Raw genomic sequence first — 14,380 nt, 5'->3', positions numbered from 1 at the left:
GTGAGGAGCAAATCCATTTCCTTGTGCTGTCAAACAATCCCTTCATTCATTGCCATCTAAATGACATTTAATTTGATTCTGCTGCTGATCTTACGGATACCCTGAGAGCTACCAAGACATCAACTCTAGCTGTTGTGCCACGCTGGCCAGGTATGAAGGAGGAGAAATCCGATGAGCCGTTACACGGCGGCATTCACATGAGTGTGCGCACGGACAAACGCACACAGACTCTTACAAATGGCAGAAAACATCCTGAAATAACACCACAGGTAGCAGGTCTGATTTCACAGGATACAGCAGGTCAGGCGAGATGGTGAAGGAAATACAAATTGGGTTTACACGCGTGTCTAACTGGAGCTTATGGCTCCATCCTAATGTCAGTTTACAACATGCTCCAAAATATGAAAACATGTTTCCTTCACAACTGACTGAAACAGATTTATTGTTTGTTTTTTTCCTTTCTTTTTTTTTTTTTAATTATGTTAGGAAAAGCATATGAAGATTTTCAGGCACAACAAAAGATAAATCTTTTTCTCCAAACTATATATATCAAGGATATGAATTCTTTAAAATCTGACAGTTTTTAATTACAAAAAAGGTGTGTTTAGTTGTGATATAGCTTCCAAGTTTGGATCGAAATACAACCGATCAGAAAAATCTAAAGGAAAAATTATAGCAGACAACTTTTCAAATTTAGCATTTCACCTTCCAGTTAAGAACCATTGAATAATTTCAGAGTGAAGCTGCTCTATTGAAAATATATGATTGATTCTTATTATAAATACTAGCAGTGCCAACTGGCAATAAAAGATGAGGACAACTATTAAACAAACACATTGATCATTTTATCTGTTTTTAAAATGTCAAACCCATCCTTTAAAGTAACTTCTCCTGCCCACATATGTTTTACATTTTTAATGTCAAACAATAATCTCAAAAATAACTGGAATGATCAAAATATGCCCTTCTATGATCTTTTTATATTTTGCCATGTTATTGTTCCTGCAGAAAATGGAACGGTCTTTAAATTTCACTGGCAGTTTAGTTTTCTGACTGGAGTATCTTAAATTCAAGTTCAGAAATACAAACATAATACCAACCTGAAAAAAAGCTTAGGATATTATATTAATTGATGATTTTCTGCTGCTTTGAGACTCCTAAGATTAATTAGAATTACTGCCTGGGTTTTAATTCATATAGCCCATAGCAAATAGATAGCAAGCCGGCTTCATGCAGTTCTACTAAGTATTGGTTCATAATTTATAAGGTAAAATAATTACCATAATGCAAATGTAATTAATTGACAGAGCTGGACTAATATCCAAAGATGCTTTAGACCTTTTTCTGACGTGCTCATAACTTTGGCGGAAGTAAGCTCATCAGTTAAGCTGCATAAACTCTCATCGAGACTCCCCAGCGACCACAGGGTTATGCCAGAACATTAGCGCAGCCTTGTAGAGGAATTAGCTCATTAATGTAATGCTAACAAGATGGAATCAGATTCTCTAGGGAGAGATGTGGCGTGAGCATCTCGGCAGCTGCCTATTTTTTTTTGTAAATCACTCTGCTTATCTGGTGGGAGGAGGTGATCAATATGGAGGCATCTCTGTAAACAGATAATGTAGCACACTCTGGGACTAGCGCTTGTATAGCAGCCCATTAGGCCACGTAACAATCCAGATGACAGATTGTGATAAGCAGACAGCCAGGCTGCGCCCTTGTGTTGCATCTTGTCATGAGCCGCATTGACCTAAGTCACAAAATAGGAAAGTCTGACCTTTTCCTGCTTTTTAAATGAGCCAATAAAGTTAAAGTCAAACAGTTAGACTGTTTTGATACATGCAACAAATACAAAAAAAAGGTTTAAATACAGATTTTGTAGCCACAAGCAGCTCTACAAAATAAACTAATGTTTAGGAGTTATCCAATGTCGCCAACGGAAAAAAAGTAATTACAAGTATAAACGGTTTTGGGGCCCAATTTGACTTCATTACAAGATCAGAATATTCCTCAGATAGAGGAAGTTTGTCTACACAGAAGAAGTCAGCATGACGGTCTCTGGCCGAAGAAGCTCACATAAAAAAAAAAAAGAGAGAAGAATGTTTTGCAAGCAGTGTAAGAAAGTACAGATGTACACCACGGCAGGCCAACAACGCTGAAGTTGGCATCTGTTTTAAGGCTTCTAATTTGGGACTGAAAATCTAAAACATTAGGTCAAAACTAACATTAGGTACCATCTTTTATGATACATGCAGTTTCTTTTAAACAAAATGTATGATTTGATAAATATTTATTTATGGAAAACGAGAATTAACATTTTCTTTTACACATTAGGAAGGATTGCAATCAGGAGCTTCCAGTTTATTCCTAAACATGGGGGCTGGTTTGTTGATTTTTAATAAGGACTGGGATTTATCATGAAATCCTAAATGTAATTTACTCATTAAACCCAAACTTTAAAATCTGCAACTGCTTAATTTTTCTACATACTAAGTAATTGCTTATGTGCTTTAGGCACCAGGAGAACTCTGGTGTTTGTTTTACAACTGCAGCATTTTAAAAAAAGTTATGTCACAGACTGAATTGTTCAACACTGCTACAGATTCTTTAAAAAACAGTTTGGTGTTTAAAACAATACTCAGCTGATCAGTGAATTAAAAGTTAGGACCTGCAAAAAACAGAAGGAAAAAAATAATTGCTTTCCTTGAAAAGTAAAAATGAAGCAGGAAAATGAGTCCAGTTTTCCCTGCAATACAGCAAAGCACATAAAATAAGATCAAACAAAAATCCAATGCATTTCAGACAGTGGGCCAAGCAAATATGCAACAATTTAGTCCAGACACACAGAAGAAGAAAAACCATGCTTACAATCCCATCTCTTTAAACACAACACTGAGCTTGGAATTCCTTCATATTGAAACAACTGAGATTGAGAGGCTCCAAAAAAAAAAAAAAAGAAAAAAAAAAGGGAGGGGAAAAAAAAAATCAATACATATGCCATGTCCTTTAAAAGCCTTATAAATATAAGAAGGATTTGTCCATTAGCAGAGACAGAGAGACCAGTAAATGCTAATGAATGGGAGTGCAAGGCCATTCGAGTCCATTACAGAGTTCCACTTGTGAGCAAAGCAGCCTCTCTGAGGTTATCTACAGCAGGCCATGCAGATCCCCGCTGAAAAATACTATACATCATCAAAGGGAGACATGTGCCTTTTAGGTTTTCAGAGAATAATGCAAACACACATCAATAACAGAAAACCAGCTGCTTCATAAACCTTTAAGGGCTTCACTTTTAATAGAAAATATATGTAAAATATTCATTGTAACAAACTGCAGTGATAAAGTAGTTCAGTGGAGATGAATCGACTGTTTTAGTGTCCAAAGAGAAAACAAGATCAGAACTACAATGCAGGAGAGGAGCCCCAAAGAAAGGCTTGTAGGAGAGGAAACTTCATCAATAGAAAAACGGGGTGAATTATGATAATTAAAAACAAAAAGAATGAGGCCAAATAGGAAACTTTGACTCTTCGCATCTGAATTTCCCTTTTTTGTCACCAATAACTAGATTTTCATTCAGATAATACCTTATAAACTTGTTTCTTTAATATTATTCTGATGGTATGAAACAAGTGTAAAACAAACAACTGTGCTTTCTGTATTTCTAATAGGAAAATAATTAATGGAAACACTATATTAAAAAAGCCCCATAAACACACACAAAATGAATGATGTGCAGCTGCAATTTATTTCTGGAAATATTGACAAGAACAAAGTAGAAGTTAGACATCCATTAAGGATTATAGAGACAGCATAGTTACTGACACAATGCATTCATATGAAGAAACTAAAACTTAAGAGAATAAATATTGATCTAAATAATTAAGTTGTTATCTTTTCTAACAAGAACTATTAGACTTGTAGCTACTGACACTAAAAAGATAACAGAGTCAATCATGTGTTTTCCACAGACAGAAAAGTCAAGCAGGCTATAAGCTAAAGAGACAGCTCACCCTGCTGGCTTGAAATTGAAACTTTGTCACAGCATAGCAGTTAAGCATTGGAGATGCAAAGTGACAAAAAATAATAATGGGAAGTTTGGTGATGGTACTCACTTAAGAGGAATACGTGGGACTGCAGTGGGTGTGGTAACAGCAGTGATGACCTGTAAAATCTGCTCCAAAGCACTCAGGCCGCCGCCTACTTGGAAGGCCACTTGGTCTGTGTTATTCTGTGGAGTCAAAGAGACAGAAGGGTTAGGATCAGTGGGGGACAGCGAGAAGCCAGTTGGACAGGGGATTAAAATGCTCTCAGTGGAAAGGGAACCTTTTTTCCTCTCCTAAGGAGGCGGCGGACTGAAATCTGAAACAAAGTGGTCCCTCGAGTATTCCTGCTTAATCTCAAAAGTGCAAAACTTAACTCCGCCCCACAACAATCAAGTTTCAGTCAAAGGCAAATGATCTGCGGGCTCTGGTTCGCACCAGGGTGGTCTCAGCAAATGACAACAGAACAAGTGTGAAAATGTCAGCCCAGTAAAAGAAATCAAAAGAAAGTGGAGAAATCAGGATACTAGAACCCATTTTTACTGTAAAACCGGACAGAAATTTTAAATTGCTGAGAAAATTAATTGCATTTGTTGTCAGCATCCAGTAGAAGCAACTAAGCTTCACACTCTTTCAAAACAGGATTGTTTCTCTTTTTTTTTCTTTTTTGAATGTCTGACAACCTTTAAATCAAAAAGACCACAACTTCAACACTAATTTAAGACAAAATAACATGGTATGATTTGATTACATTACTCCAATCATTTTTCTTAACACACAAACTATGGGGAATTAGAGTTTCAATATTATTATCTATAATATTTCTTGTTTGTGTTAAATCTAGACTTTTCTTTACTGTTTAGAAGCAAGCTGACTGAAAGTGTGCGCAAAAACTATATGAAGGGTGTGATCGAAAATTTTTGGAAGTTTGAAATCAGCTTTAAAACCTCAGCTTACTTTGATTAAAACAAAAGACCAATGCCTACCCCTTGCCAAATTTGAATTGCCTTGTGTTCTGACAGAGTAACTGGTAGAAGGTAGGTAGAAATGCTAAAGAATCCTTTTCACCAACAAGACAAAGCAAGGCCTGAGCACAGACTACCAGGCGTGTTTGTATCTGAGCTGAGGGAACTGGCACAGAGCTGCTGATGGAGGGCTACCTTCACGCACCTCCAGGTTGATATGTTCCACCACCTGTCACCCCTTCACCTTATGAGGTTCCTTCACATCGTGTCATCACTAAAATCCATCCCCTTTATGATGCTTTTGTTCCACAGATGGGAAGCATCCAACAAGCCCAAACACATTGGGAGAAGTGTTTTCAAAAATTACAGATAAGCTCTTCATCTGTCATCTATACCTGCTGCTTAGGAAACTGCTCCTTAATTCTGGTGCAGGCCGTAAATGATCACTTAGGGTGTAGTATGTGACTGACAAAAAAACATTAAACATGTAAGAGATGTCTTAACATAATGGGGAAATGAATCAAACACTGCCTTAAGAATTGAAGCCATGTTTGCTTAAGACCTTATTTTGACTTCCTCTATGTTCAATACCAGCAGTTTCAATGTCTAATCAATTAGGTCTCAGCCCCTGAACTTGGTTTAACCCCACCGCTAACCCTCCCATCAACACACCTACCTAAAAGCTTCAAGGCTAAATGAGAAAACGCAGCTCTTTCAAAGCAACCAATCAAATGGTATTAAAGGAGCTAACTGGGATCAGCAGACTCCTGGTCAGTCTTATAAAAGCAAGCAGTAATGTATAGTTCCTTGGTTGCTTGTACCTTTCCTGTCCTGAGGATGAGAGAGGAGAGCTTACCTTGAAACTATACTTAGGGTAGTCAAGGGTTTGCGCTACATGTAATTAATAGTCTTAATCACAACAATATAAAAACTGCCATGACTTCAGAATAAATAAAAAAAAGGTTAAACAATGTAAAGATGTGCTATGGTATACTGCAAATGTGTTGACTTATTCTCATCATAATCAGAGAAGAACATAAATGTCAATATCATTAAATGTTAAAACCGACTTTATTTTGAAAAGACTGCCTCCTTCCATCTGTCCTGCTGTGAAGCTGGTTAGTGGATGAAGCTTAGTGCTGCTCTGCTTTCGCTCTTAACAAAACTCCAGAGTCAACAGTGCGGTGTTTCCAGCTTAGCGACTTATTGAGTCAGCAAGTAACTTTTTCCCCCCAAAAAAAGCAAGTAGAGATAAACCTAGTGACTTTTCCTGTGTTTACCGACTTCACGTTCAAACAGCAATAATTCTACTGTTACTTCTTCACGACAGCAGCTAGAGCTTCCTCAAGCACAGTCTAACAGCCACAGACAACCGTTTCTTCCAAAAGCTCCGCATAGAGTAAGAAAACAGAGCAGAGAGGAGACCTGCTCCCTTTTCCCACAGCTAATTTATAATGTATGCGCTAAGATGCCCACAATTCCATCTGGATAACTATTAGTGCTATAAATATAATAGGTAATTATTTTAGTGCAGCAGTTTCAGAGGAAAAGATTATTGAAAGCTATATTTACTTGATTGTCACACAGCTTAAATCATTATTCACCTCGCAATGTGTGTCCCTCTCTACACATGACATCTAAAAGGTGCAGGATGGTAAGTTTGAACACCACCGACTAGAATGATCTTCAGCCTAGCAACCAAACAACACATTTTAGGCCTAGTTTTTGAAGTAAGCTATGCTTATGATAACCATATGGAAAAAAAAGTCCCTCTTCAAAACACACAGAAAGTTAGAATGGTGGAGAATAATATATAAACAGCAGAATTACAAAAATATAAATAATTGCTACTTCTGCATTATTTTAACAATTCTTTAAGTTCATAAATATAATGCAGTCAGTTTCAATATAAAATAAAGCTCTTATCAATATTATTGCTGTGGTCATTATCTTTGTTTAAAAGATGGAAGAACAATTATTACCATTCAGTTCATTCATCATAATATGCTTAAGGTTGATCTAATATTTGGTATTTTTAACTTAAGTTATTGAATTTCATGACTATCGTGACCTCAACAAATAAACTTGGGCTAACACAAACAATAAATGTAATTAAAAATAAAAAAATACTTATTTTGTCCTATATTTAATATATCAGAATTAAATCAATTACCCAAAAGTACAACACAAAACATGGACACCCAAACATATCTATTAAAAGCCTAACAGAAGACCCCACAAACCACACTAACAGGTTAGACAATTTCCCCAAGAGCAGAGCGTCAACACAGGGGTGAGAATTAGCTCCTGAATTATACAACAGGGGCAGTCTCATCCAATTATTGTCCAGGCAGACTATTGTTGTACCAGCTGATGGGAAGGACCAGGCAGCTGGTGTGTCCTGCAACAATGCCTGCAACCCAGTAGTCCACCTAAATTGCTCACTGTAGTCTCCTCCTTCAAGAAACATTCATTACAGCTAAGAGGAGGAGACGATCTCAGTTATTCAGCTCCACAAACAGATGGTCAACAAAAGCGTCCACTTCATTATTGACAGACTTCACCTTTAATCAGTGATGTTAAGTCATGGGCACAGCTCTGTACCGCAACAATGTAAAGCAGCCAGACTGGAAGAACAAATGAACCTCTATTTGAATGCCGTTATTATAATTTGGGGAAGGCAGTAAACCATAGCGCTGGAGGTCTTAATATTTTTAGAGCTTCATTTCTGCATTTCTGTGCATGTAAATCACAAAAAACACAAAATCTTAGACAATAAGACTTTCCTCTCCATTGGTCAGTATTTAGAGGGAGGTGATAATATTAGGGATTAACAAGCACAGGCATGCATAATAAAAAATAATCCCAACCGCCTGTTGGTGAAATATCCCTCCAACAGATAAGGTAAAGTTTTTATTCTATTATCTAAAGTTTATCAAAAACAGTGAATAAACATCAAACAAAAGCAGTTCATGGTGCTTTGTACAGAGTAGTTTAGCTTTGTTGTCATTCTGGCATTTATAGACAATCTAAAACATTGCAATTAAAAGGTTATTAAGCAGGGAGCAAGATTCAAACAGTGCTTTTAAGTTGCTAACTTTAAGATTACCATGATAAACTTAAATGTGGTTTAATTTTCAAAAATGCCCGTCCATTTGTTTAGCAAAATTATCTTTCTGATAATCGAAGGGAAAATTGTGATGTTTTCAGCCAGCTGACAAGCAGGGCTTAACAGCCGCTTTTCGATGCTTAAAATGTCAAAAGAATCTAATCCACAACAGTGGAATCACAAAAATGTTATCAGTTCTGAAACCATAACTTATTAAAAGTCGTAGGGAAGCGGCTGTTCCAACGGTTGCAGTTCCGTATTCTCCTGAATGGTGCCCGACTTTACACGAGTGAATGAAGTGAATATGATTTGTCGATTATAACGGGGGGGGGGGGGGGGGGGGGGGGGGGGGGGGGGGTGTTGTGGCGGACGTTTCACAAGTTTTTTGGTTGTGGCTGTAGCATCTTGCTAACCAGTTCGCAAATTAGTGCTAGTAGGTTCCCAATGGAAAATTACATTGGGACCAAGTAGCACTTAGCAATGACACTGTCAAGGAACGCTGTGGACAGCGGAAGAATTCGTGGATGTCTCCTCTGTCAAACATTGTATTTATTTAGAGGAGGAAAGGGGTGACAAATTTATTGTGGGAGAGGATGCTAGGGCGGCAGAAGCTTGGGTTGGTGTAGAAGGCTTACAGCCATACATGTTGAGCCCTTGCCTCGCAGCTCTGCCAGTTCTGTTAGCTCTACGCCTGCCAAAGATACATACGTCTATCCCTGAAAATCCTGGGATGTAGCTCAATGGTAAAGTAAATGATTCTTATGTCTTATTTCAACCATTGCGTATATTAGCTGCGACATATGAATCAAGATCCTATGACCGAAAAAATTTGATTAACAGATGACCGTTGATATACGATTGGCCGAATTAGGTGTACAAGCTAACGTATAACTAACTGGCACTCATAAAATAATGGAAAAAAACCCAACACAGATTTTAAGACAGGAATGTTTTTATAAATAGAAATTTTCTAACTTTTGGGAAAATATGGTCTGATAAAGAGTACATTTATATACATGTTTAAGCCAGAAAGATTTGAAATTTAAATATGAATTCACTACAACTTTAAAAGTTATAAACTTCTTCATTCCAGTAATTTACCAATATTTCATTGGGAAAGTGCTAATCTGCATTGCTTCTATCAGTCAGCCTGCGGCCCACCAAGAAACGGCGTCATACCACCACTACGTCCTTAAGCCTTCCCCCATGGCCCCTGACAACCTCCATCAGTTCCTCCAGTCAGCTGAACGAGGTTTTGACAGGAACCAAATGAAAATGTAAATAAGGTCTGCAGTTGCTGGCACTTAAGAGAACCACATTCCTCAAAGTTTCCAACTTGTCACAGACATTTATCTTATTTATGCAGAATTCACACAGAAGCAGCCGTAAACATTTAAACTATAAGTAAAGATGTTGTTAATAATAAAGAGCTCATTTTCCACTGTAAAAAAAAAAGAAAAGAAAAGTGGCAGTACATGAAAAAATATATTCCTTTCAACCCCCCCAGTAAAGTTAAAAGATTGCTAGGCTTGACATTATACAAACCTCACAAAGGCACAGAGGGAGAAACAGACGTGGGTCAGAAACTAGATTTAGCCTCAGATGTAAGGGGGGAGGGAGGGGAGACAAACAACGGTGCAGAATAGGAGGGCTGAATGCCGTCTAAGGAATTAGCGGAGAAAGTGGAGACTGAATCAGATATGGAAGAGAAAAACAAATCTCTAGGTGAGTCTATGACACGAGAGATGCTTGTTAGGTCAAATAATCTAAATGGCTTCAACTCAAAGTGACTCATAGGCCAGACAGCAATGCTGACGGAGACACTATTTATTTAAATTTGTCAAAAGATTAGAGGGGAGAGTGGTCCCCGATCTGCTCCAAGTCTGAATCACAGTTCTACCGAACAAATGTATATTGATGAAGGTAGGTGCTAAAGTAAAAGTGTTTAAAATATGCTTTAAACTGGGGTAAAAGGCAAAGCAAACATAAGCAGAAAGAGGCTTGATCTGCATCTTTCCTGTGACTCTGCTGGTGAATGGAGCCCGTGGCCCACTGACCCCTGATCTCCCGCTGGGAGTTTGTGTGCTAAGAGGAGGGGCCCTCATGTAGCAACAGCTTGACTGCTACTCCTATCATGCTTGTCTCCTCCTCATTGCTTACAGGATGCTCTGCCACCCACCTTCGCCACCTTTTTCTCTAGCTCTCTGGGGAAATTTGGTAATGGCCTCTCCAGCCGCCCAAGTCGTTACAGTCAGAGCAGTATAATGTCTCCATCCTCACACCCAAAGCATGCGCATAGGGGTTCGAACCACAACAAGCCAGGAAATTTATAACTCGTTACAGGAAGTGGGCTGTATATTTCCTTCATCATAAGCATGGAGACAGTTGATTAAATTCTTAATTCCTTCAGCTTCAAATTAATGTGTGAATTAAGAAAAAAACCTTCTGGAGCAGATGTTTCAACTGTTGCATATATGGATATAATTTACAACTTTGAGCAGTTCACTCGCTCTTATTAAATTATTTGATTGGTAAACTGAATTTACAGCCGTCTAAACCAATGACGCAGTTTGTTCTTGTGCATGGACGCTACTCTATTTGGAACATCTAAATGGTGAAAACACACTATGGGAGTTTACGCTCTGGAAGAACAGAGGAATCTGCTCCCTATCTAAGAACACAATGACATAATTTGGTTCCTGCAGCTCTGGTTTGGTTCTTGTATTTGTGACACATCATCTGAGTAGAATCTGTGTCTAGCGTGGTGTCCGGCCAGTATTGCATTTTAACGTTTTATTAAGATTACAAAAATAAATTGTGATAAAAATAACCCTATTAATGTTGTTTTGAAAAAAATTAAGACCTATGAAAGACTGATTTAAGACATTTTATATACCAATTAAGGCCATAGTTTTATTTTGAAGAATTCAGTGCCTTTTAAGACTTTTTAAGGACCAGTGGGAACCCTGTAGTAATACCTTACAATAACAGTAGCTTGTTCATTTTAAGACAGCATAAACTTTACCTCTAATTTAACAAATAGTGCTGGGTGATGCTCCCACCGTGGAGCTATCATATTAGCCGTTTTATCTCCTCTGGCTGGCACTACCTGATGCCACGTAGTTCAACCTTCTTCCTTTAAGCCATTGTTGTCCCTAATCTTGAGGAAGCTGAAGTTTTCCCATTAAGTTTACTTAAATAATTTTCAGAGCACAGCAGTCGACCTGTAGAGGTAGCAACTAAACAGGATTGAGCTGGAGGAGATGCTGCAGAAGCTTACAACCGGAGCACTCTCTCTGATGAAATACATTTTTTTCAATATGCTTAGATGGCAGGAACAGTATGATGGAAAACTTCCACTTTTTTTTTTTTTTTTTTTTTTTTAAAGCCTATTTTTTTAAGTCTGGGCTTTACAGCAAAGCTCCTACAGAGGACATACTAGCCTTTAAGGGGAATCCAAACAAAAACTAAGAATTAATAAAAAGATAATAGCAACAAAGTCGGGGAGGATGTTTGGCACAAAATAAGACCCAAAAATAAAACTAAAAGAAAAAACAAGTCATAAACCTAAACTTTGGCACCGTATGATTGACCTGCTCGTGTACCTGTTTCTCTAGGATGCGGGAGATTTCTCCCAGAGTTCTGTCCAGTCCAGATGCTTTGTTGTTGGCCCACTGTCCACTATCTTGGCCCTGCAGCTGCTTTATTAGGTCTTTTACCAAACGCTGTAATCTGAAGGAAAGCAAAAGAGAGACATTTACTATAGATTTACCTAAAACTTTATCTCATTAAGTTTAAACATAACCAACACATCTAAAAATAAGGATGAAATCATCAAATGATTGTACAATAACTCTAAAAAAGATCTTTAAAAAAAACTCATGGCATGCCTATAAATAAGTGTAGCTATTATGGAGCGTTATTGTTTCCAAACAGTTAATTTATTCTTCCTTCAATGTCAATAAATAGTAAAACAAATACCGAATCTACTATGAAAGAGCTAGACTCAGCTTAGAAAAAGTACACATAGATGTGTAACAGATGTAATGAAATAAAGAATAATTGGAAAAAAAATACCTTGCTTCATATAAATGAAAAACATCTTACAATAAATTAAACAAAGAAACCATATAGAAGAAATAAGGAAACAAAAAAGAGAATCTGACAAAACAGCACCCTAAAAATAAAAGAGAAAGGAATCGGATGCATAAATATCAATTTGCAATAAAATTGGTCTTGTAACAAAAAAAAAGAAGTAATTCTGAATAAAAGAAGTTACTATTAACTAAAGAATCTTAAATCAAGAAATGTTATGACTTCTTTAGATTTTTTCCCCCAAACTGTAGGAAAATGATTATTTTAAAAATCCTTAAAAATATCAAGCGCTATTGACTTTAATAATTACTCACTTAGCTTTGTACGGGGAGTCGGGCACCGGATTTTTGGCCTCCATTGACGTCTCGTATTCCTTTGCTCTGCAAAATGAGAAGTAGGAAAACGTCTTTAAACACATGAAACAAAAACAAGACCTTGGTCTTTCAGTAAAGGAAGCAGAGTATCAAAGAGGGACAACGGTGAGAAAACAGTTCAAACCAACTCCGTTTATTTGGCCTGTCAGCCAATCGTCATGCACCTCTGCTTAAAATAATCAGACTTTAGGTCAGTAGGGACAACTGTTTAGCTGGCTTCAAGTCTTCCCATCAACACTTAATTGCTAGAATTCCTTCCTTACATTTTCTTGTTATCCTTGAGAATATGGGATCAAACTTCCATTGCAATCACACATACAGATAATACAGAAGTAAATAAAACAAAAAGAATGACATTTTAGTGGCATCAGGACAGCAGGCAAAAACATTATTTTAATCCGTAAGAAATAGAAATCTGATAAAGAGCGCATACATTTTAATCAGCATTTCCCAAACATGATAAGAAACTATTGATCAAAGTTTGAAGAAGAGCCTTCCAGTAATCAGTCTCATGACTGATGGAATCAGACGCTTCTAGGTATTTGACAAGTAGATTTGTCCATCTTCCTCTTTATCAATTCTGGACCAACGTTCTCTTGAGCCACTGACAACAAGCTGCACTATTCAAGCATTCAATTGTCAGAATATGTTTGCTCACTTGATAGGTGTTTAAATAAAAAAATCAAAAGGAAATAACAAGAAAACAATTTACAACCTTCCCAAAATACTTTTCCAGATATTCATGGGGAAAAAAACAAACAAACAAAAAAAAACAATAACGCTGAGCTGTGAAGAAACTGTGAAGGCATTAAGAAAAAAAAAGTACATTAAGCCAGGTGCAATAAGATGTTTATTCAAATACTAAGGAAGTAGAAGGGAAAAATAAGGCATGAAACGAAAGAACAGAAGAGACCATTTATGTTTTCAACATCAAGTATTTTTTTTTTTTATCATTACAGTAAATTTAAATATGAACAAAGGAGAAAAAAAAACAGGAGTCAACTAAAGTGAAAGCATGTGTATATCGAATGAGTTAGAATCATTTTAACTTCCTCTTTAATTCATTTCTGCACCAATTAAAAAAAGATTAAATGTTTTCCAGTAGACTAACCTATTTGTTTCCACTTGTTTTCAGGCGACATTTCTTTCTTCTAAATCTCAGTTTATCCCTTTTAACTGTTTATATAGATATAAAAAAAAAAATATTCCTTCTGGACTAAAGGAGGGTAAAATGGTTATAGAAATAACTTGACATCTAGTTGTGTTCAATTTATGTATTTGGGTAAAATTCTTATCAATGTGCTTTTGTAATTTCTTTCTAAATATGATCAATGATAATTATCCTAACAATAGGTCAAATCTATGTCAATCACTGCCTAAATACAACATATATACAATAATTGCAAGTATTCACTAATACTTTACCTGAATTAAATTACATAAATCAGTCTTCATGCGTTATCAAATTCAACCTAAACACAGTTAGCAGAGACATACAGCCCATGAAGCTTTGTGTGAATTAAATACAGGAAGTTATGCATTTTTTACACTTTTAAAGAAAAAAAACAAAACATGTTAAATATATTTACATCCTGTTTTAGGATGGATCAGTGGAAGCTACGCGAATGTGTGCCTCATCATGAGTGAAGCAGCTCTTCTCTCTGACTGCAAGCAGGGAATGCTGCAGAGTCCGACTGCCTGACAGTGCTTTTTAGGAGAACTTCACTGAAGACAGCAAACTCAGAGTGATCTGTGCTTTTTACATTTTTAAAAGTCGCTAGATTTGTTGCAAATTTT

At 36.8% G+C, this 14,380-nt stretch overlaps 1 protein-coding gene across 3 annotated transcripts in view; it reads right to left on the bottom strand.

The window, feature by feature from the left end:
* Window positions 1-14,380, bottom strand: part of scaper (S-phase cyclin A-associated protein in the ER) — a 71,413-nt gene that overhangs the window by 25,718 nt on the left and 31,315 nt on the right. For all 3 annotated transcript variants that reach the window (XM_038268739.1, XM_038268741.1, XM_038268740.1), the window contains 3 exons: window positions 12,524-12,589; window positions 11,720-11,846; window positions 4,113-4,228 (listed from right to left, as the gene is read on the bottom strand). In XM_038268739.1, the coding sequence (XP_038124667.1) occupies window positions 4,113-4,228; window positions 11,720-11,846; window positions 12,524-12,589 (309 nt within the window). The remainder of the gene's footprint in view (window positions 1-4,112; window positions 4,229-11,719; window positions 11,847-12,523; window positions 12,590-14,380) is intronic.

Source organism: Cyprinodon tularosa, unplaced genomic scaffold (genome assembly GCF_016077235.1).
Source record: "Cyprinodon tularosa strain WSP-4 unplaced genomic scaffold, ASM1607723v1 ctg71, whole genome shotgun sequence".
In the NCBI taxonomy this organism is placed as follows: Eukaryota; Metazoa; Chordata; class Actinopteri; order Cyprinodontiformes; family Cyprinodontidae; genus Cyprinodon; species Cyprinodon tularosa.
This window is presented reverse-complemented; position numbering and strand designations above follow the sequence as displayed.